This window comes from Catharus ustulatus, chromosome 7 (genome assembly GCF_009819885.2).
Source record: "Catharus ustulatus isolate bCatUst1 chromosome 7, bCatUst1.pri.v2, whole genome shotgun sequence".
NCBI lineage: Eukaryota > Metazoa > Chordata > Aves > Passeriformes > Turdidae > Catharus > Catharus ustulatus.
Genome location: NC_046227.1, coordinates 37,720,016 through 37,744,455, shown reverse-complemented (window position 1 = coordinate 37,744,455; position 24,440 = coordinate 37,720,016). Strand labels below are relative to the sequence as shown.

At 45.9% G+C, this 24,440-nt stretch overlaps 2 protein-coding genes and 1 long non-coding RNA gene across 5 annotated transcripts in view; 1 reads left to right on the top strand and 2 right to left on the bottom strand.

Moving 5' to 3' along the window:
• EPC2 (enhancer of polycomb homolog 2) overlaps positions 1 to 1,202 on the bottom strand; it is a 34,791-nt gene extending 33,589 nt beyond the window's left edge. For both annotated transcript variants that reach the window (XM_033064910.1, XM_033064911.1), the window contains exon 1: positions 1,019 to 1,202. In XM_033064910.1, coding sequence (XP_032920801.1) covers positions 1,019 to 1,171 — 153 coding nt within the window. In that variant the 5' untranslated portion in view covers positions 1,172 to 1,202. The remainder of the gene's footprint in view (positions 1 to 1,018) is intronic.
• On the top strand, positions 1,002 to 15,487 carry LOC116998798. The gene is made up of 4 exons (XR_004418460.1): positions 1,002 to 1,090; positions 2,535 to 3,343; positions 6,293 to 6,352; positions 14,948 to 15,487. It is a non-coding gene; the product is annotated as an uncharacterized LOC116998798 (long non-coding RNA).
• A 4,410-nt stretch (positions 15,488 to 19,897) lies between these two features.
• The window catches only part of MBD5 (methyl-CpG binding domain protein 5), a 114,221-nt gene continuing 109,678 nt past the window's right edge, over positions 19,898 to 24,440 (bottom strand). For both annotated transcript variants that reach the window (XM_033064836.1, XM_033064837.1), the window contains 2 exons: positions 23,058 to 23,133; positions 19,898 to 20,803 (listed from right to left, as the gene is read on the bottom strand). In XM_033064836.1, the coding sequence (XP_032920727.1) occupies positions 20,732 to 20,803; positions 23,058 to 23,133 (148 nt within the window). In that variant the 3' untranslated portion in view covers positions 19,898 to 20,731. The remainder of the gene's footprint in view (positions 20,804 to 23,057; positions 23,134 to 24,440) is intronic.

Genomic DNA, 24,440 nt, shown 5'->3' with positions numbered 1-24,440 from the left:
CCGCAGAAACTTCTATTTACCTCAGCGGAAAAAAGCCTTTCCACCCTTTAACACCACGAGCAGAACACGCTGAACAGCGGCTGCTTGGGTTGGAAATAACATTAAAGCTCCAAGGCTTCACGCACCGCCTGAGCCGCGCGATGCACAGCGAGCAGCACAAACCATCGCTGTTAAATAACCCCGAGCAGCAGCACAAACCATCGCTGTTAAATAACCCCGAGCAGCAGCGGGGGTGGCTGCAGCAACAGGGGAGCCAGAGCTGCGCTGTCCCTGCAGCCCCACATGTGCACAATGTGTGTGTGTGTGTGTGAGGGCTGTGCCCTCAGCCCCGCGTTTCTGTCGGGCTGACAGCAGGGCTGGGGGACAGCGAGCAGCTCGTTCCCTGCGGAGCGGCACGGCACGGCACGGCACGCTGCTCCCAGCACTTTCACGCCGCCGCCACCTCCCCAGCTCCAGCCCGAGCGACTTGACAGCCACTCACAACACGGCTGGCAGCAGTAGTATCAGCTTTAGTCCACAGCGCGCCGAGCACCCCGAGCCGGCATCCCGAGCTGCAGCACCCCGGCATCCCGGCTCCGACACACCAAGCCCGGACATCCCGAGCTGACAAGCCGAACTGACACCCCGAGCACGCTGCACCGCTCTGACATCCCGAGCCGCTCCGGCAGCCGGAGCCTGTCGGGCAGCCCACCCCGCGCTCCGCCGCTCTGACACCGCGCTGCTCCGACACCCCGCTCCGCTCCGCGCTGCCGCCGGCCCGCCCGGCCCGTCCCGTCCCGCCGCCCTCACGCCGGGCCCCCCCCGCTCACCCGCGCCCGGGACGCGCAGCAGAAGATGGCGGACGGCGGCAGGGCCCGCTCGCGGCGCCGGACCGCGGCTTACGCTGCGCCGTTTGCGCAGCGCCCCGCGCGCCCCGCGGCGGAGCGAGCGTAGCGCGCTTGGTGAATACCGGCGGCCGGTTCCCCGTGCGGGGGGTGCCTGTAAACAATGGTGCCCCCCCTGCGCCGCGCTCCCTTACCGATTCTTCCTCCTTCTCCATCCCCGTGGGCATCTGCGGCACGGCCCGGTTGATGGAGACGCAGTCGTTGAGGTCGGGCATGTCCTTGCCGCGGTAGATGGGCAGCGGTTTGGCGGCGTCTAGCGCCCGGGCGCGGAAGGAGAGTTTGCTCATTGTCTCCCCCTCACAATAACACCCCGGGGCCGGGCGGGCGGGGGGGGGGGGGGGGGGGGGGGCCTTCAGTGCGGCCTCGCCGCCGCCTCCCAGCCGCTCCCGCGCCGCGCCCGCGCCACCATGGAGGGTCCCGCCGCCCCGGCGCAGCTCCCGGCGGGGCCGCCCGTAGCCCGCAGCGCACGCCCCGCAGCCCTAGATCCGCGCCGGGCTCGCTCGGTCCGCTCCCTGCGCCATGGCAAACATGGCGGACATTAACCACAGCCGCTCGGCCCTCCCGGCAGCCCGCGCGGCGGGAGCGGCGCTGCGCGCGCAGCCGAGGGCGGGAGGCTGAGGGAGCCTCAGGGAGCCTGAGGGGGGTGGCGGCACCGGGCGACAGCGGAGCCCGCCGAGCGTCCGGGGTGAGCCCGCGGTGTCCCCGCGTGCTGCCCAGAGTGTCCCCGCAGTGTCCCTGCTGTGTCCCCTCCGCGTGCCCACAGTGTGCCTACAATGTCCCCACGGTGTCACTGCTGTCTCCCTGCCGTGCCCCCACGGTGTCCCCACAGCCTCTCCACAGTGTCCCTGTATTGTCCCCACAGTGTCTTCCCATTGTCTCCCCACTATGATCCCCACAGTGCCCGGCTGGGTCTCCACCGTCTCATCAGTGTCCCCACAACGTCCCCGCCGTTTCCCGCACAGTGTCCCCACAGTGTCCCACAATGTCCCACAATGTCCCACAGTGTCCCCACAGTGTCCCCACAGTGTCTTCCCAATGTCTCCCCACTATGATCTCCACAGTTCTCCACCGGCTGGTTCTCCACCTTCTCCTCAGTGTCCCCACAAAGTCCTCACCGTTTCCCCCACAGTGTCCCCACAGTGTCCCCACAGTGTCCCCACAGTGTCCCCACAAAGTCCTCACTGTTTCCCCCACAGTATCCCCACAGTGTTCCCCTCAGAGTGTCCTGTTTCCCCTACAGCATCCACACCGTGTCTCCTCAATGTCCTCACAGTATCCTTGCAGTGTCCCCAAAGGTTCCCTGCTATGTCCCCACAGTGTCGCTGCTGTGTCCCCACAGTGTCCCCCCTGTATCGCCCCCAGTGTCCCCGCTGTTTCCCCCAGAGCACCCACACTGTGTCTACACGTGTCCCCTTGTGTCCCCACAGTATTCTCTTAGTGTCCCCAATGTCTCCCTGCCATGTCCCCACAGTGTCCCCACAGTGTCCCCACAATATCCCACCCAGTGTCCCCACTCTGGACAAACCAGCAGGTTTGGTCAATGTGAGCATAAAGTGTTCCATGAAAATATCAGAAGGATTGGGACACAAACCAACATTTCACACTCAAGCTTGTTCCTGAACAAGTATTTTAATTTTTTTTTCTCAACAGAATCACAGAATATTTAGGGTTGGAAGGGAATCTTTGGAGCCCATCCAGTGCAGCCAGGGTCACACATCCAGGTGGGTCTGGAATGACTCTGGAGACTCCACGCTCTCCCTGGGAATCTGTTCCTGTTCTCTGCTCCACTCATGGAAAATTCTTCCCCATGCTGAGGTGGAAATCCTCGTGGTTTAGTTTATTAAACTCCTTCATCACTCTTTCCATCAAGAGCAATATCCTGCAACTTGGAACTTGGTATTCCCAAATTCTCACCTGGACAGAGTCTCCATCCTCTGCCCATCCAGAGTTTCCTGCAAGAGCTTCATCAAAGACTCTTAGTACCTCAAATATCTCCTCACTTCCATTTTATTTTGACGCCCTGAGACCAAGCAGCTGCTTCTCTCACCTCCACCTTAGAGTTCTCACAGTGTCACCTTCTGAAATAAACTGAAATTCTTACTCAAAACTTCACTGTTTGGATTACTGTGCCAACTGTACCTAATTTCCATTTTTTTTTAATTAGAAAAAAGTAGGTTCAGTCTCTGAATTGCCTTTTATTTTTGGAACCTGTTGTGTTTTTTATTTACGTGGTTTTGTATAGCAAATACAACTGCTGTTTGTGACAAACACATGATTAACAAAATGAAGAATAAAGAATTGTGTCAGCTAGAGAGAGAGAGAAGGAAGATGAAACAAGCACAGGAATACACAGGAGGGGAAAAGAAACAGCAAGAACATTGTGTTCATCTGCCACAGACCCAAATTAGCTTGGGAAAGAGATCTGGAAATTATATTAACTACTGCTATGAAAACATCAGGTAAGTGTTCAGTCATGTGAGCAAATGAAGCTTTGAAAACATGAGAAAAGAAACAGAGAACAAAACTGGTAACTGAACTTATTCATAATTCCCTTGGAGTATTTTTATTTTGTCAGATGGACAATTCTTGCCTTGGATTAGAATTAACAGGTAAATATTTAAAATCTGTAATGGTTTAGCTTAGAATTTATAATTCAGCACCATTTTAGAAGCAAAGTTCCCCCAGCCCAGCTGGGTTTGGTGCCTGCAGCAGTTGGGGATGCCCTGGCAGAGAGGAGGAGGGCTGGCACTGCAGGGTGGTTGTGACACCGTCCTGAGCTGTGGTTTTGTGTTTTCCACCTGGGGAGTGCACAGGTGACATCCCTGGGACAGGAACAGGAACAGGCAGCTCCTCCTCGAGCAGTTCAGAGACACCACGACTTTCCTCCTTCTGCTTCTGCAGGGAACAGGCATTTTCCACACTGCTGCAAGACTTTTTCCCCTTTTCAGTCAGCACAGCTAACAATAGATAATAACAACCTTCTCCCTTTGTGTGTGTGTTCTGCTCTTTTTCAATAGTTAAATTTTTTTAAAAGTACAAAAATGAAACATATTTACCCTCCAGGTGGCTCTTAGTCCTAAACTCATCCCATTATTTTATTTCTACAAGCAATGCAATTTTTTTAAAATGATGCCCTGTAGGGTACAGAAGGGGTTTTTATGTAGTCAAAAAAGCCATTGCACAGAGCTGAAACATGGGCAGAACTAAAGTTTCAGCTTGCATTAGTTTAGCTCTAAGCCAGAACCATCCATCTTTTAAGCACATAATCTGATCTCTTCCTCTTCTAAAATATTACAGGTTTTCTGAAGAACTGTAGCTGTAAAAAAAATTATGAGCTGTAACTCACCTGTAGATAAAATAATATACTTTTCATGCACAAATCAAGGAAACAATGTCTCAAATGAAATTGTTTGTTTGACTCATCTTCATGGAGATAATGGAATGGAATGTGCACATTTGTACACTGGACTGACCAAAACTCCTCACACTTTATTTAAACATATATATCACTGCAAATATCAGAGCTGTACAGGCTCAGGGGCTTTATCACATCCCTGCTTTTGCTTCTGCTTCTCCATAGTGACATTTAACACAAAGAATCCTTGTTCTCACCATAGCTGCCTAAATCCTGGGGTACTGGAGGTCTTTTTTGCAGATTTATCCTGTTTATTTGTTGGTTTGGGTTTGGTTTTTTTTTTCCCTAATACTTCATATCTGACTGCATTAATCTTCTCCAAGCAGAAGCATCACTTATGGATGATTATCTCAGTGTACATTATTGCAACTGATCCAGCAGGAGCATGTACTGCTTCTTTATTCTGTGTTAGTACCTACTAAGTACAAAAAAAATTAAAAAAATCAAAGCTCAAAGAGAGCAGAAGCAGAGATTCCAGAAGTGATAATGACTCCTGCCAAGGCACAGTGTGTCCAAAACCTTCATTCAAGGTGTTCAAAGAGAACTGGAATTTTTAGGGTGCTGTAAATACACACACAAACAATCAAGATAAGAAGTGCACAAAGAATCATTTTCTGCACTGTGCCAGGTACAGCTCAGGAGGTGCAAAAACCACGCTGACAATCCCCAGCACCAAATATTCCCAGTGTCCCTGCTCCTGCTGCTGTAAACCCCAGATTGCAGCTCTTTACAGCTCATGTTTAAGCAAATCCTCACTGGAAGGAAGGCTGAAGTATCCAGGAGCTGGCTTAGTAACTCCAGCACAAGGGAGAGCGCTGAGCTTTCCAGGAGATCCATGAATGGACGAGGGGAGTCTTTTTAAAGGTTATGAAGTCCTTCTTTCTCCCTGTGTCTGAGAACTCTGATTGAAGTGAAAGGAACCTCTGTCCTATTCATTTCAAAGGGGGTTTTGTCAGGAAAAAAGAGCTTGATCAAAGTAGCCAGCAAGCATGCTTAGTGCCTAATGCTCAGAGTTAATGTATCATTCCCAACCATTTCTATTTCCAATTATTCCAGGGGTTTAAGGAACTGGCAGCCTGTGCATTTTCCCCTCAAAGGTCACCCAAACCTATCAGCCAAACCCTGAAATCGAGGATGGAGTAACTTCCTGGGAGATTTAAAGCTCTGAATGAAAATTATAAAAGTTGAAAATGGAGTTAAAATCTCAAACCCAACACTGAATAAAACAAAATAAAAGGGCAGCTATGAAAATAGCAGATTCCCCAAATTACAGCAGGAAGGGACAATGATGAAAAGCAGCAGGAAGCTCCCTATGTGAGAGTTTTATATCAAAACTATTTGTGTCAAGAAATAGGTTTAAAATGAAAGGGAATTGTGCTTTGTGTGTGGAGGTTACATCAGGAGCTCTTTAAAGGAACCTGCTGCAGCTGTTTCCTGTGGTATCAAATCTTGGATTCTGACTCAAAAGATAAATCTACTCTTGACTGGGCTCTTTTACAACCCAGTTCAACAAGAGAGTTAACAATAATGCAGATATGGAACCAGAGGAGTTTGGCTTGGAATTATCAAGTAAAACCATTGGGCACCTGCAGGAGTGCAGCTCAAACCCACAGAAATCTGGAAAAAAGGAACTTTACAGTGTGAAGACAATAACAATTATGACTGGACCTAGAAAAGTATTGTTAAAATCAGCATGTAATAAGGATGATATTTATGCCCTTTAACTCTGGAAAATAAGAGTAGAGAGATTTACTCAATCTGTTACTTAAAAAAATCATGAAAACCAAGTTTACAAATGTATGCAAATTTATCCCAAAATCTCACACCTCAGAAGGCAAACACAAGATAATTATTTAATTTTTTTTTTAATCAGTGTGTTTTGAGGAGCTGGGAGCTCCCCAAAAAATTAAAGCAATCCCCATCCTGCAACTTAAAATATCAATAAAGTAATAGACATGGAGCATTGAAAACTGTTTTTATTTTTTTTTTTCAGATTTCAGAAGGCAGAATGAAGGACATGCCATAAAGGGGACTCTGAAAAACTGTCCCAGAAGTAAGAGCTGCTCCCTTTCCTCCTCAGAGCTCTGTAGTTCTGCTGCATTTCAGCAAAAGGGTAGAAGTGGGGCTGCTTTCTAAAAATTATTTTTCAGGCAACTGTAAAATTATAGAATCCCAGAATGCCAGGATGGTTTGGGTTGGAAGGGACCTTAAAGGTAATTTAATTCCAACCTCTTTCCCTGGGCTGCAACACCTTTCACTAGGAAGAACAAGAATTTAGGGAATTAGGAAATTAGGAAAAACACCAAATGTAGCTTTATAAAAATAAAACCACCTAAAAGCTCCCCTACAAAACTCCAACAAACCCCCTTTGACAACTGCTGTCTTCTGGATTAATGGCCTGGATATAACAACTTTTTTTCTGATTCATAATGGTAACATTTTCCCTGCCCACCTTGCTCTGAGGTTGATATCATTGCTTTGTGCTGATCTGGAGTGGGAATGTTTAATATTCCATGCAGAGAAATCCCCAAAAAATCTCTCCAGCTGGGGTAGAACCATTGTGAGAACCATTTCCTGCTGTGCAGATCTCACTCCTGGAAGCAATTCCCCTGTCCCAAATTGCTGGTGCCAAGTGGAGTTGGGGGATGTTTCCCTAGAAAGGAAGGTTTGGTGTTTATCTGACTGTGATGCAAATCAGAGGGAAGCTCCTTGTCACTTGTTTGGGAGCAGTGTCACCCTGTGCTCTGTGCTTCCCCCATTTTCCTGCAAAATGGGGCTGAAAAAGCAGCAAAACCAGGATCTCTCAGTTGCTGAGCATCAAGAAACACAAATATTTGCTGGGCTGCAAGAAGAGTCAAAAGGAAACTGAAAGTGTTTCCCTGGCAGTGGGGAGTGGGGACAATGTTTGCAGTGCTCTGTGCACACATTTGTAATAACAAAAGGAAGTTTGGAGCTGTGCTGGGGAGTTATGCAATCAACATGCAGATTTAAAGATGTATTCAAGCTTCACTTCGCTGTACTTCCTTGTCAAAGGGCTTTTTAAGAAAACAGAATTAAAAAAGGCACTTTCACTGTGCAGACATCAGTCACAGCAAAGCTGATGCTGTATTCCCACTTCCAAATTGCCATTCATCCCCCTTCAGTGAGATCTGCTGCTCCAGGTACAACCAGAGCTTCACAAACACACAGAAAACAGCTTCTGCTTCCTCAGGGGCAGTGCAGCTCAGGAATTCCTTCTCAAATAAATGCTCCCTGAAAAGAGGGGACAGCTTTGCTGCTTCACTTTGAGATTTTGGTTAAAAACTCAGTGCAAGGAGGAGCAGTGAGTTTGTTTAAGGAGCTGGAGAAGAACTTTGGAGTGACAGGATTCCCACTTCCATAGGGCAGGGACTGGGGGAATACTGGGGAGGAATTGTTCCCTGGGAGGGTGGGGAACACACTGATTGCCCAGAGAAGCTGTGGCTGCCCCATCCTGGAATTTGTGTTCTTGTGTCCCAGAGCAGGAGCTGCTCACAAAATTCCTCTGAACTTCACTAAGGGAAAAAAAGGAATTAAAAAGGGAAAAGTGGGAACTGAAATGTGGAGCAGACAGGACAAGAGGGCACTGGTGAAAGTGAGGGAAAGGAAATTCCTTCAAATCACTTTTCACAAGAGGAGCAGCTGAAGCTTCCAAAAGAGTTTGAGGGGTGCCCAAACCACCTGGGACCATTTCTGTGGGACCTGCACAGACATCCCATAAGAAAATCAGGGAATGTCACAGGTGTGATGGGAATTTCTAACCCTGAAATTTTAAATAATCCTATGAGATTACCTGAAAGGACTTTTGTGCTTCTGGCTACTCCAGGTATAGGAAAAAAAATCTTCCAAGACAAAAGAATGGCTGAGTTTGGAAATGTTTCTGCAGGTACCTGAGTTGTGTCACCAATTAATCATTCATGGAAACAAAAGAGAAATAAAGGAGTGGAAAATAATGCCATTATATAATAGGAAAATTGCATCAGAGTTTCATTCTTCAATTGAAAATAAACCAAAACCAGTTCAATAGATAAGTTTTCAAGAAGCCCAAATGAATCCATTCCCATTTTCCCCCAAGTATTTGGTGGTTGGTTGCAATTTGCCAATCTCATTTCTGCATCTGGCCTATTCCCATGGACACATCATCATTCAGGGCATGCTTGGAATATAATAAATTGGTTTTTTCCCCTCTTTTAGCCATACCTGTAACGTGTCAGTGCTTCCACCAAACCCTGTTTCCATCTGCCATGAGATTGATAATCTGTAATTTATTATAACCATCCCCACCTCAGTTCCTGCCCTTCCTTCCAATATCATTTCCCAGCTGGTTTGCTCTATTTTTGGAATCAGTTTTATTTACGTTGCCTTTTTGCTGTTTAGCTTTTAAATCATAATTTCTGTAAATTCCTGTTATCCTCATTCAGGGAAAAAAATGGCCCTGATAATGTAAAGAGCCACGTGGTGTCAGTTTAAAAAATTCAGTGCAAATTTGGTGTTGGCACAGAAATCAAGCAATGTAAAAAAATCTTTGGGAAAGGTCAAGTTGGTGTCAGCAGTGGCAGAGCAGAGGCTGTGGTGACACTGAGCTGTGTGGGTGGTGGTGGCATCACTACATCCAGGGGGAGTTTGCTACTCCAAAGCCTCCCAAAAGCCAACATCCAAAATTAATTTATAAACAGACTTTAGGAAACAAATTAAATTTGTAAATATGTCCAGCAATCCCTTTAGTTTTGTTGCTGACAACATAAATTCATGTTTTATCTCAGAATTAACAGAATTTTTCATTCTCTAGTTTTGCTTTGACAAGTTTGCAATATAAATCTTACCTATATAAATCTTTCCTGAATGTATTTTAAAAGTATCTTATTTGAGCAAGTGCTTAATTCCAGCATGACATGTGATTTGCCAAACAAACTTATGACTAAGGCAACACAGAGTGAGTTCAGTAGGACCAAAATTTGCTCCAGTGTGATTCACCAGTGAGTAAGAGTGATGCTATCTGGAGTTTTAATCTAAGCACAGATTTGAATAATGACCTGAATTTTTTGGAAGAGCAGCTAGCTAAGCAAGAAAAGGGGGGGAAAAAAATCTGTAAAGAATTCTGGGCTTGATATCACCACCTATTTTCAGCTGTATGAGTCAGTGAGCCATCACATGGATTTGCACAGAAATATCAAAGCAAATCCCACTTCAAACCCACACCACTTCCCAATATATCCCCTCACTCATCGATCCCAGCAAGCCAGGGAGCCTCTGTTTGTCTGCAATAACAGAGAGCAGGGCTGCAGGAACAATGAACTTTCTTCAAACCAAGCTCCTAATTTTGGGTGAAACTCCTGCCCAGGCTGATTTACTGAGAAGAAAGAGGCAGCCCCCAAGTGCTCAAGCAGCAGAGCAGGCACCCAGGGAGGGAAATTGTTTTGCAAAATTGCAAAAAAATAAAATTGTCTGAACTGACAACTGGCAACATGTGCAAATATTCTTCAAGAACAACGATGGAGAGAGCTGCAGCTGCCGTGCAAGATGTGAAATCCGACACATTTCTTCAATATTAGGAGCTTATTGGGATATAAATGTGAGCTGCCTCTGGATCCAGGGCAGGAACATCATTTGCAGTGGTTCATATGATGAGACATGAAGGTAATTACTGCTCCAAGAAAACATAACTCAGTCTGCTACAGAAGAGTTCTGCTAAGTCCCATCCTAGCAGAAGATGAAGCTTTGACAGACTTTCATTTTTTTTCAGAATGTTCTGCAATGTCTTGCAAGTTGCTGCCAGATGTGAGGTCCTTTGGAAAGTTGAAATTAAAAGGGATTTAGGCAATTTTAATGTGATATTCAGAACTGCAACATTTACACACTGGAAGATGAAAAAACCAGATAGTTCTGTACTTTTATTTCTTTCATTGACCAGCAATCCTCTGTGGATTTGTAAATCCTACCACCTTAGGACATCCTGTCCTTCTTCAATAGTTTATAAACCCCCATAAGTGAAGATTATTAGGATTTCCCACTATAAAGAGGATTTAGCTGTGAATTAACAAGTAAACAAAGAGCAGAAATGGAAAACGACACTGGGTCACCTCATTTGTTGGCAAGGTGGGGATCAGTCACAGGTTGGACCCAGTCTTGGAGATCTCCAACCTCAATGATCCTGGGATTCTGAGATTCTTCCTTGCACAAGTTGAGTGTAATCTTGTGCTGGGAGTTCTTCAGAGCCAGATGGAGCAGAATGGGTGTTCAGGGAATGCTCAAACACAAGGAGAAATTCCTGCTTTAGGGGAAGCAGTGCAGGGAAACTCCTGTTGGGAAAGTGCTGGATGGGACCTTAAATCCCATCCCATTCCCAGCCCTGCCATGGGGACACCTCCCACTCTCCCAGGAGGCTCCAAACCCTGTCCAGCCTGGCCTGGAACACTTCCAGGGATCCAGGGGCAGCCACAGTCATGGATCAGGGCTCTGTGGTGTGGAAAAGATGCTTCCAGAACAAAGAGACTCAAGGCCCTCAAAAGATGGGAAATGTGAGGAAATATTCCTGGACAAAACAGAACATGCCATACAGGTTGTTTGGGAAGCAGCTGGAGCTGAAGTTCAGAAGTTCTGCCTGCAGATCCATTTCTCTGAGTGCCATGGCAAGGTCCCACCCTCAGTGAGGGGCACAATCCTGCAGGAGCTGACCTGGAAATAGGAATGGCACAGGGAAATCAACCCCCATCCAGCCATTCCTCCCTGGGGCACAAGACCTTATCTGTCTTTTGTACAGCAACATCCATTTCATCTTCTTTTCTTTTATATCAATATTTTGAAATCCAGCCCCACATACTAATTCTATATAAACATTGTGAAAATAAAATCAAATCTGATTGACTGGGAACAACCAACAAACATCCACATACTTCAAATATGGCTCAGATGATCTAAAGGTGAGAAACAGCCAGGTCTTGCTGAGACTTCTGAGAAATGCAACACGAGGGGTAACAAATCCCCCAGTCTGGCAGCCAAATGACCAATGATTGGAGAAACAATCACAGGGAGAGAGAGGAGAGGTGTGTGCCTGGCCTGTGTGATGGAATGGGGGCTGGAGAGGGATGTGATTGCTGGCTGGGGAGGGAGCAGTGATCACACACCCCAGGGAGAGGCTGAACAACTCTCAGAGCAGAAAACCAGCGCTGAGGTTGGAAATCAGGAGGCAATACTGCTGTGGGGTGATATCCCAATCAGAACAACAGGAGGAAAAGTCAAATATGCTCTGATGGAGCTTAAAAACTTCCAAGGATTATTAACTGCTCTGCTTGGTGGCACTGGCTGAGGCTTCCCCACAGGCAGAGCTCTTGTACCACTATTTTGGGGCTGGAATTTTGGGGTTTCAGCCAAACATTTTAGCCTCAGTGACTCAGAAAACAAGCAAGGTCTCCTCCTAGCACTGGAGCAATTGGGAAAAGCAGAGCAGTGAGATTGAAGGGAGAAATAAATTTCCAAAGTCTTTGGAAGGCTTTGTGGAACAGCAATCCAATTTTCATGGAGCATTTAAAGCCCTGACCCAGACGTGTGAGCAGGGAACTGTGGCAAGAGTCCTCGCCAGGGTGGGTGGGAGCAGAGTAAATTTAGCTGGGTTTGTTTGGAGATCAGCCTGTGCTCCTCACACTGTGCTGAGGAGATGCTCCAGAAAAGATTCCAAACACCCCCGTGTTGCTGAACTCTCCCAGAAGTTGAATAGGTGCAATTGTCTGCAGGGCTGAAGGAAGAGTTCTCTCGGCTTTCAGACAAAAAAGGGATCGTGCAGCTGGAGCTAAAAGCAGAAATTTCTGAGACAAGAAAACTCTCAATTCATGGTTATTTACCTGATATGATGGGTCTTGATGCCCTTCTGCAGCACCAGCAGCAGCTGATTGAAAACAACCTTGCTTTTTAACTTTCCTTTTTCTGAGAAGCACAAACTTTGAGCCATTTTACTTTCTTTGGTTCCAGAAACAAGCAGGAGAGAACATGAACTTCTGCCTTACCAAGGCTTGATTTTATTGAAGAAATAAGTAGAAATGAACTTCTTTGAGGACTGAGAGTTACAAATTAGGAGGGGGAAATTTTTAAGAAGCCTCATTCCATCTTTTAAGGATCATTAAAAAAACCCATGAACCACTGCAAGGACCTGATAACCAGAGGCCACCTAATTAATTACAGCTCTGTAACACGTCATTAATCACATCTGGGTCCATTCACATCAGCTGAATGGTGCCCCAAAAGCTGCACTCAGGGAGCTCCCCCTGATGTTTGGGATGGAGGGATAACCCTGCTCTCCCTGTCTGTGGAACTGAAGGAAGTGAGCACAAACCCAAGCACAAACCCCATCTTTTCTTCTCCCCTTCCCCAAGGTGGAATTGGTCCCTCCTTGGCCTCACACTGGCTCTGACCAGCCCCTGGAAAAAGAACATTTGCTCTTCTGATAACACCTGACATCTCTGAGATGTTCATCTCCTTAAAGTTTTAGGATCCAAATCAATAACCTATTCCACTTTCATTCAGTAAATAATTGTGCTCGTTTTGCTGCTGGTCCAATGATCCTCGGGATACACTTCACTCCCTCTTGCTGTTTAATCCATGATTTTATGAGCTACTGAAGTCATCCTTATCAGGCAGTAAATGAGAGGATCCCTGTCAATAGCTAATGGCAACATTAATGAATGGAATGCAGCATTCCTGTCCTTTGGAATGTGGCTCAGCTCAAAGCTCTGGCATTACAAACTATGCAGAGGTGCTTTGGGGTTTGTTTGGAGATGTCCTTTGTGTATTTAGAAATTGCTTAATATTAAATAATCTTTTGACAAATGACACTTTTTCAGCCTCAGGCCTGGAAGGTGTTTTTAATCTGCCCCAGTGTTCCACAGAGCCTGACCTCCAATGTGCAGAGAGGTTTTCCCTGGGCTGAGTGAGCAGTGATGGCAGGGACTGTCCCAGGGGGCTCCAGCCTGGCCTTGGACACTTCCAGGGATCCAGGGGCAGCCACAGCTGCTCTGGGAATTCCATTCCAGGACTTCCTTCCCAATATCCCATCTGGAGCTCAGTTTGAACCATTCCCTGTGTCCCCTCCACACAGGATGCAGAGCAGGCACAGCACAGAGCTCAGTTCAGGGGCACAGCCGTGATAACATCTTGTTGTACACATTCCATAATTAATTTTAATTTACTTAATTAAGAATCGAGTCTTTGGGGAAGGAAGATGAAAAAGTTCCTTCATAAACTGACAATGGGCAATTGTTCCCAGCTTCTTATCCTGGAGGCAGGGGGGATAATGGGAGCTATAGAAATCCTTGGCCAGATTGATGATATGGATGTGATAGGAATCCCCCAGCACTGGCAGAGTAATGGGCACCTCTTCCCTCACCACTCCCCATCTTCCCACTCAGGTTCAAAACACAGAAAAATTCAAATTTCTCTGTAAAAGCCGATTTCCATTTGAAGACTCCCAGCTTGGGATGCTCCTGGAGTGGGCATGGATTTAAACCTTGCCAGAAAAACCAATCAGACATTAAATCAGCGGACGACAGAAGTTGGGGAAATGATGTTCATAAAACCTCAACGTGGAAATTCCATAAAAATAAAATGATAGAAATCCGACAGATGTAGCATCATGTGGAGTTGCTTAATGGCAACGCTCAGCCTTGCAAAAAAAGATTTACAGCCACAGCCACTACTAAAAGTTGACATTTGTATTGAATAATTCATCATTTGCTGCTTGCTGGGCTTTGTTGCTTTTCTTTTATTCCTCAGTGATATCAGCTCTGCTCTCAGCAAAGCCAATCAGTTCCAGCAGATGCAGATATTTTGTTGTAACTCCCAAAGCTTGACTCTGTTTTTAGCTAAACCCGGCTTAAATCTGCTCTGGTGAGGACTCCTTGCTGTCAGAGATTTGATTTGCACCATTACCAACTTCAGCCTAATTCCCCCACAGGCATCCCAAGTATTTTAACAAGGATCACATGTGCCTTGGACGTTGTTTCCATGCCTCACATGGGGACAAACTCCTTCCACCTCCTCTTTGTGTGGATGCAGCTCAGGATCCTGATCCCAGGATAAAAGGTGTTGGGAGCCACAGCTGGACCCAACATCTGGGCACAAACTTGTCAAAGTGGCTGCTAAAACAAGACTTTATGGGCAATTTTATCAAAGTCCCCTTGGTGGTTTTGGGGTGGCAAAACCCACATTTGTACTGCCATTAATCTCCTAAAGTTTGTCCAAAATTTTAAAATAGATTTTTAAAATTTATATCATATTTATTAATTTATTGTCTAACATTTTGTTGTCTATTTTGTATCTTTATAACCAAGCTGTAAATGACAAAGGTTTTTCCTTCCCAATACTCCATTTGTTACCTCCTGTTTTTTATTTTGGCTCATGAAACTCTTAAGGCCAAGTCTGGGAACTACACATTCTCCTTTTGGTCCCAATTAAATGAGGGAAAGGAGAGGAGAAGGAGAAGGAGGAGAAGGAGAAGAAGGAGGAAGGAGTAAAATTTTATTTTTCAGATGTAAATCTTCCCTTTTTCCTCAGAAGTAGAGAGCTGAATCCCATGTCTGAGAACAGATAATGACAACCCCCAAAACTTTGTTATTTTTATGACTTTTTTCTCTCTCTACAGAAAAAAATCATTGAGAGAAGCAAGAACTTATTTTCCTGGAAGTGAAAACGAGCTCTATTTCTGCTGGGAGTTCAGAATTGCTTCTCCTTCAAAAAGCCCTCAGATGATTATGGTTTGATGAGGCAGAAACTTCTGAAGGGGGATGAGGAAAATCCTGTTTGGTGCCTGGAAAGTCGCTTCCTCCCAGCACAGCCCCCCAGTCACTGTGGGTCCAAGGGAAGCAGAAACCAGCTGGGCAGAAATTCTGTGGGTTTGTGACCCAAAGAATCAATTCCTCAGGTATTTAGGGAATTATCAGTGAGGGATTTTGCACTCACCTGCAGCCTGGATGTGGCTGGATAATCCTTTGATGCCCATCCCATCTGTACCTGGTTCACACCCCACAGCTCAGCCCAGGATCACCACTGGGATCAGCTCCTGCCTGTGCTTCCCTGGGATTTCACACAGGAATTCATGGGGATGCTCCTGCTCTTCCCTCCCTGCTTCATGCAGTGGAAGTGAAAACCCTTCCCACTTCCCAGACCTTTCCCAAAGCAGGAACCTCCAGTACTGCTCTAAATAAAAGGTTTTTTTTCCCCAGTTCTAAATCCTTATCTCCCTTTGGGATGACACTCAATTACAGACAAATCCTTATCTCACAGCAGGTAAAAACGTGGGAGATGGAATCTCTCCAGGATCTTCTTCCACAGGGGGATTCCAAATCAAATCTTTGATTTTTTTAATTATTATTTTTTTTAAACAGAGCAACAAAAAATTGCTTTGAAGTGTTCACAGCCAAGACCTGGCCGAGGCAATGAGGGGTCTGAGCTCCCAGATGCAAAGCCAGTACAAAGTGTCACCATCCCAGGCTGAAGGAGAGGTGGTGAGGCAGGATCACACCAGGCTGGTGGGGATTTTGGGGAGTTGAACATTCAGGCAGCATTTATGGCATCAGCACCAGCCCAGCTGTGAGTCTGATATTTATTTAAGGACACACAAGAGCACGGAATTGCTCCTTACCCTTGGGAACACGAGGATCACCAGACACCAGGAGTGGGGCAGGAATGCTTGGTGGGCTTGGAAGTCCCTGCAGCTCCCAGGCTGGTGACTTTGGGACACAGCAGTTGATTTTTTGTAGGATTGTTTTGGGTTTTGAGCCTCTGAGCGTTTCTCCATGAGCGACTGGACCCCGGCGTGAACGGCGAGCACCGAACTGAAGGATGGGTTTGGTGCTGGGACTCTTGGAGCACACCCAGAGCTCTGGGGCAATCCTGGCTCCTGGAGATGGAGCTGCTGGCTCAGAGGGGTGGGATGGGGTGGATGTGAATGCCTGGGATGAGATCCTGGCAGGAGTGAGCGGGAGCCTCCGCAGCCCCCGGCTCCCTGGACTTACCCGTCGGCGCCGCGGCCTCCCCGGAGCGCACAAACCACGCACGGGCAGTGGGATTTGCAGGCTGGACTGGGAATTCTCTTGGCTCTCATGGATTTAACTCAACCTCACAGCTGTGGGTCGCTATTTTAATTCCACAGCGGTGCCCGTGGCCCCGTTTAAGAGTGGGCATCCCATCGTGGCATCGAATAATCCGTCGGAAGACAAAGTCCCTGCCCCGAAGAGAACAGCACAGGAACTGTTTTTTCTGGTGATTTAATCATAATATTGACAACTTTATCAAAAATTACAAAACTGATATTAAAAAAATTCTCTAATTCTTAGTAAGACTAGAATGGGTTTTTTTAAAAAATAGAAAAGCACTTTTATGCTACGGCTCTTCTGGAATTCTCACATTACAACCCTACATAGCAAAATACAAACTGTAGCTAAGAAAGGTAATTCAGTCCTAAGGTAATTCAGTCCACCACGAGCCCTCTAATATCTCTAGACCATCAAACTCAGGGACTCCAAAAGGATATCACATGACTTATAAACCTTCTGCAAAGATGATTTCGGAAAGACCTTGGAATTTGAAGTTCCTCTTAACCCCTAAAACCTTAGACTGTGAGGATAACAGACCTGGGACATCAGAGGTGGGGTGGGTTTATTTTTTTTTTTTTTTTTAAATTATTTGCAAACTATGTGGATTTTTTTTTTTTTTTGCAGCTGATACCAGCCAGAAAGTTGAAAATACGAAGAAAATCCATTGAAAGAAATGAAAAGATTTTCGTTTCGTTTCCTTTATGGCGTTCACACAACGCACCGTAATAGAAAGAGGAATATTTCCTTTAATTTGAATGTCATCTGAATGACTCAACCACATTGTCACCCACTTAAGCAAAAAAAGAAAGCATAATAAATAAATAAATAAATAGACAAGAATATGCAACACTTTACATCCTCAAGGAATCACGGCGTTCCCTAAATCTACCGAGGTCCTGATCGGCGTCGTGGGCTCGCTGTACTCAGCCACTTTCTGGTGATTGTGCCATGTTAATGACAAATCCAGTGGTGTTCCACTTTCCACAATGGAGTATTATTATTATTATTTTTTTTTTTGTGTGGTTTTTTATTTTTTATTTTTTTCTCCACCTTTTAAATATAGGAATTCTCTCTTAAATTAGAAAGTAGGCAAAAAGTATTTTTTTTTTTTAAATTTTCATTTTTAAGTCTTCTATTAGAAAAAATAGAGATTTATTAAACAAAAAATAATAAGGTAGAAAGAAGGGTTGGGCCTCCATCAAAAAAGTAGATTATGCTTTAATGCAAAGAGAAAGAAATGGCTCTATGGGCAAAATTCAAGTATGAGTGACCAGTTTTTTAATCGTAAAGTCGGTGCAACATTTCTTAAAATGTTACAACACTGCATGACCTGTAATGCTCACAATATTTACATTAACTGCTTACATGAAACCATAAAAACTCTAAAAGAGAGAGAAAAAAAAAATAAAAATTGGTATGGACTGAAACAAACTACTCCTAGCACCCACATCAATGCCATTATTAACCGAGGAAATCAAGTGCACGAGAATACTTTACATAATCTTAGGGATGTAAAGTAAAACAGCGGGGAGGGAGCACAGACCTAAGGGCCAAAGGAGACACAAACTCAGCTCTGGGACACGAAGCAGAGGGAGGAGGCAAAGGAAATCCCGAGGGACGGGGGCTCCAGCGCTCGCCCACGCGCACGGATCGGGACGGGGAAGAGCCAAGGGCCACCGGGACACGGCCACGCGCGACGGGAAAACGGGAACCCCCGGCAAGGGCTGCGTGGGGAGGACGGAGGAGACAAATGAACCTGCCCGAGGAAGGGGCTCCGTGCGGGCACTGCCAGGGACCCTGCCCGGAGCCCCGAGGTAGCTGCGAGCCCGGGCACCGAGCCCGCTGGCCAACAGAGCCCTGCTGGCCTGGGGCACGCCAGCGCGGCTCGGGCAAGAGGAGAAGGAGCCAAGGAGCCACGATCCTTGGGATCCTTGGGACCATTGGGATCCTCGGGACCCTTGGGACCCTGGGGATCCTCAGGACCATCAGGACCCTTGGGACCATTGAGATCCTTGGGATCCTAGGGACCCTTGGGACCCTGGGGATTCTTGGGACCCTTGGGACCATCGGGATCCTCAGGACCCTTGGAATCCTCGAGACCCTTGGGACCATCGGGACCCTTGGGATCCTTGGAATCCTGGGGATCCTCAGGACCATCAGGACCCTTGGGATCATCGAGATCCTTGGGATCCTCAGGACCCTTGGGAACCTTGGGATCCTCAGGACCCTTGGGACCATTGGGACCCTTGGAATCCTTGGGACCCTTGGAATCCTCGGGATCCTTGAGATCCTCAGGACCCTTGGGACCATTGGAACCCTTGGGATCCTCAGGACCCTTGGGACCATCAGGACCCTTGGGACCATCGAGATCCTCGGGATCCTCGGGACCCTTGGGATCCTTGGGATCCTCAGGACCGTTGGGACCATCAGGACCCTCGGGACCCTCAGGACCCTCGGGACCACCAGGACCCTTGGAATCCTTGGGACCCTCGGGACCCTTGGGACCATTGGGACCCTCAGAACCCTCAGGACCCTTGGGATCCTCGGGACCCTTGGAATCCTTTGGACCCTCAGGACCATTGGGACCCTCAGGACCCTCAAGATCCTCGGGACCATCGGGACCCTTGGAATCCTTGGGACCCTTGGGATCCTCAGGACCCTCGGGACCCTGCGCTGCCCGGGGTGCTGATCACTGCCAGTCCTTAGCCAGAGAGCGACAGGCGGGACTCGGGGGAAAGGAGATCTGAGGTAAGCGGTGGTGCCGGCCCCGGCGCTGGAGAAAAGCTCCAGCTGGGACTGGGAACGGGAGCTGCAGTTATCCTGGGAAGCCTCGCTGGCTTCCCTCACCATCACCACCGGCCGTGTGAAAAAGAAAAATGAAATCAAATGGAAAGAATGTTGTGCTACACTTCCGTTCGTTAATTTTATAATGGCTCATAGCTTTAGACTTTTAAATCTGTAGTGTATTAATTTTTTTTTTTCTACATATGTTTCACATTTCTCACTTAATATAACATAAATAATTTGGTTAATAGATTTAACCTGCGCATTTCAGCCACATTAATATATATAAGAATCTGTTAATGGTATAAATAATTCTTTTTAAATAAAATAAATCTGATATGTTACATAATACTGATAAAAATTACTGTTGTTAATAGTTTTGTAAGCCACCCTTAACTTTTTTTTTTTTTTCCTGTTTTAATACTGCGAGATGGATCCTGGGATTGCTTTTCCCGGACGCTGCGGAGCGTTGCCCTTTCATCCTACTGCCAAACCAAAGGTAATCAATCCATAGCAATCAGTGCTGGTCACTGCTGAAAGCAGGGCCTCTGCCCCTTCCGAGGAAACACCGTGTTAATGACGTTAGATAATTGCAGCTAATTAATCTAGGGGGTGGTTGGAGGGGCTCAACGTTACGGGGGTATCGATTCTTTAGTTCCTCAGGTGGCTATGAAACTTCTCCTACAGAAATGGCTAAAATAGTCCCTCTACTCTTTTTTTTTTTTTCTGTCCTTTTTTAATCCAATCTACAGCGTTCTACGTTCCAAGCTAAGTAAATAAAAACGCAACCGAGGGGTTGCAGCCTTTGAATTGTTAATTGGAGCTGTGATCCCACATCCCTGGGGAATCTGCGAGGCTGTGCTCTCCTAAAGGCCTGAACTGGAGTACAGCACTTCCAGGCAAGGTTCATTCCAAACAGACAGAGCAATGAACACTCAGTGGCGTGAAGTGGATGTCATAATTAAGGTATTACATAATCATGCCTTCTCTCTGCTGTTAAATACAAAAACAGCATCTTTTACATTATCATATAAAAGCATTTAGGCTGTATTTTTATTTATCACTTTACACTGGTAGTCTCTTGTATGTGTACTCAATAGAAACCAAAGAATTTTGTACACTATTTTTTGTACAATAAAAGATAAAGTGTGCATTAGGTACGCTTGTACATGACAATATTGTACAATATTTACAGTTCAGATATCACCATGAAATTCTGTATTATCTATATACACAATGAAAATTTCTCAGAAACATTTGGACTATTTCTTATAATCACAATTTTTAGTATTATAGAAAAAAAAAAAAATTCAGTAATCATCTGACATTGTTACTGCAACCTTTCAAGATTTCTGATTGGCTTATCCAGCAACCTCTATCCCTCCTAATCATCCCAAATGTGGCAGCACTGCTCCTCGTGGTGCCCTGGATGGCAGCAGCTGTCTCCACAGAAATCCTGACAGACCCACTCTGATCAACACCTACAGATAGACTCATGTGCACGTTCACTGTGATAAGGACTGGACCAGTAACAAAGACATTCAATGTTATCTAGAGATCTTCCTCCTCTTGAGTTTTGGAGGCTTCACTTGTCTGTCTCCCTGCGGGATTTGGTGGACCTAAAAATAAGTATATTCACAAGTTAGCAAAGGACAGTGGTCAGAGCATCAAGGAGCTGCAGGAGGGCTCGAGGGGCTGGCAGGAACCAGCTCTTAGCATTTCACAGCTACACAGAACAAAGGGACTTCAACACCTTTGGGAAACTGGGAGGGAAAGGTTGAGTCCATAACCTGTGCATCCCAAACCTTGGAGTGAGGCTGCAGCTGCAGTGGCTGGGAAACAACCACATCATCAGGGACTGAGACCCCTTAATGAGGGACTGAGACCCCTTAAAGAGGGACTGAGACCCTCTGATCAGGGACTGGAACCCCTAATAGGGACTGAGATACCCTAATCAGGGACTGGAACCCCCAATCAGGGACTGAAACCTCTAAACAGGGACTGGAACCACTTAAAGAGGGACTGAGACCCCCTGATCAGGGACTGAGACCCCCTAAACAGGGACTGGAACTTCTAATCAGGGACTGAGACCCTTTAAAGAGGGACTGAGACCCCCTGATCCCAAAGTGCAAGAATGGCAAATCCAGTGACAAACTTGCACACACTGTGGTGACCACAGTGATAAAACGGAAGAAGATGGTGAGAAAATGCTGCTCACAGGGAAAATTGGGGAAGTGCAGCTCAGAGCTGTTATTAAGGAATGAGGGATGTTCAGGAAACTCTTTGTGTTTAAAAGGAAACATTCAATTCTGAGCTAATGCTGGTTGGATTTGAGAGCCAAAGTTTGGCGTGGCTCAGGGAGAGCAGCAGGAGAGAGGGGAGGAGGAGGAGGAAGGCTGAGCTGGTGTGGAATTCCACCACCATCTGTTGGCAGAGCTGCAGCTCCAGCAGAGGAAAAATCCCTCAGCAGCTCCTGGGCTCCTTCCTGAGCTCTCCAGCCCTGACATCCCCTGGCTCTGCCAGAATTCCCCCTTGGAACTGATGGTCCTGCTGCACATTTCCCACTTCACAGCGGCTGGGGCTGAGCAGCAGGAGCTGCAAAAGCTGCAAGCACTAAAAAGAGCTGCAGATTCCCTGGGAGTGCTTCTAGGGATGATAATCCTTATGGGAACCAGCCCTGATCCCAAATTCTGTGCCCACAAAATGAAAGGATCAATAGAGGCACTGCAGGTGCATCAGTTTGGGTGACAGAAGAACCAGAGCAGCAAATCCAACCACATCAGTTCCCCTGAAGTGGAAACTTTCTGCTGCTCCCAATGCCCAGAGCAGGCAGCTTTTGATATTCCTTTATCAATTAAAAAAAAATTAAAATCAATATTTTTATCAATTAAAATAATGGATTTTTGGGTGGGGAAAGGTGCAGCCCAAACACCCATCCCAAATTTATTTTGGGATTTTACAGACCAACAATCACCCCCTGCTCTCCTTGTCCTTCCAAAGGAGGGGAACACAGCAATGTTGTTTTAAATCAAAGCTCAAATCTCAGTTTGTAAAATTCAGTTTCAACAAAAGATGTGGTTGGGTTGTTACTTAAAAGCTACTGAGTAACTTTCTAAGTATTTCTTGTTGGGTCTGAAATCAGCTCTAAGCCTCCAGCTCTTCAATTATATAAATAAATATAAATATAAATATAAATATAAATATAAATATAAATATAAATATAAATATAAATATATATTTCCTTTTTCATACTCCAGAAGCTCCCCAAAGTGTTATTGTGACTTCCAAACCAGAGCACTGAATATCAGCAAAAACCCTTTTTTTCTTGTGTTCAAACCTTTTCTAATTAATAATTTGAATAATTAATGACCAAATACAAGATGTGGGAGGTTATATGTGCTGTGATAGATTTGTTTTTTATTTTTAGGTGGGCTGCAATGAAGTTACAGCCAAGTTTTAGAAATAAAAATGAGGATATTTTATAAACTAAACTTGTTATTGGAAAGATGCTGGAGTTACAATAACAGTGCAATTAGTGTGGAAAAATCACTCTTGGATGTGATATTAGAAATATTCTTTTTTTTTAACTTACCTTTCATGACAATATCTTTCATTTCTCATGGGGAAAACTGAATTCCAAGAGTTTTGCACTCAAAAGAAAGATGCACCTCAAATCCTACAACTTTTCCCATTTTTCAGAACCATCAGACATTTGCAAAGAGTTTTTAATGCAGGGGAAATATTGAAAACTCTTCATGATTTCATAAAATAAAAGCAGAACTTGTTAAAAAGCCACCCCAAGCCAAGCCTCCCTCCAAGGGACACACATGCAAACGTGGAAAAGGAGAATATTCCCAAGGAAAAGGAACTTACATTCCCAGACATTTTGTCTAGTTCACTCATGGCCTCGTGTATAGCAGCTTCTAAATGGTTATTTAGCTTTCCACTTCTAGGAGAAAAGATAAAAGCCATCAGTAATTCTTAAGGACTGAAAGAAAACTTGAAAAAAAGTGAATTACAAATGAATTAATGGGGAATGTCCTGACCCTGGAGCCCCCAGGCTGGGAGCACAGGGAGGATCAGACCTGTAACAATGTCATGGGAAGTTAAGGTTTGAGTTGGGATCATGGAAAAAAAGTTAAATATCCTTCTAACTTCCAATAAACTCCACTAATTTTCCTCTTTTCCCCCATCCTGATACTTCATGTCCCATATTTGCTGTTTCACAGTTTCTCTCTGCTGGCATTTGTCACTAAAAGGTGAAACACACCAGATTCCAACATGAGGAATTCCAAGGAATGAACCCTGGGTTTGGCTGATGTCTTAGGTTGCAATACAGGATGTGACCAAAAGTTTGTATCCTATCACCATCTGTTAAACCAGCTGGGGCAGTGATCCTGATCTCTGTGGGATATCTCCTGTTCATGGCCATGTTTTATAAACCAGCTGGGGCAGTGTTCTTTATCTCCATGGGATATCTCCTGTTCATGGCCATGGTTTATAAACCAGCTGGGGCAGTGTTCTTTATCTCATGGGATATCTCCTGTTCATGGCCATGGTTTATAAACCAGGTGGGGCAGTGTTCATTATTTCCAAAGGGGATATCTCCTGTTAATGGGTCAGATGTTAAACCAGCTGGGGCAGGGATCTTTATCTGTCCCACAGCCCATCCTCCCTCCAGGAGATCTCTCCTGTCCATGGCCACTGAGTCCCAGGGCATGGCTGATAAAATTCCATCATCCCATGGGGAGATGCTCCAACCAGGGGAGGAGCCAAGCATTTCCTACCCAGATAAAATCTGAGATTTGGAACATCAGAGCAGCCTTTCCCACTGGATCCCAGAAGAAAACCAGACCCTTCCACATCATCCCTGGGCTTGGGAGGGAAACTGCACCTTGTACAGGAGCACTGCTCCAGCTGAGCCACATCTGTCACTGCAGGAGGATGCAGCCACCATGGGATGGGACTGCTGCCAACACCCTGCCTGACTGACAGGTGTCAGGTTGTACTCTGACTGTGTCAGGGTTTGGGGTTTGTTCTTTGTAGTCCTGTATTTCTATTTTAATTTCCCTAGTAAAGAACTGTTATTCCTATTCCCATATCTTTGCCTGAGAGTCCCTTAATTTCAGAATTACAATAATTTGGAGGGAGGGGGTTTACATTCTCTGTTCCTGCTTTTCTTAGCAGACACCTGCCCTCCAAAGCAGGACAGCTGAGCTGCCCCCAGAAGGCAGCAGAGGCAGGGAATGGTTGGGA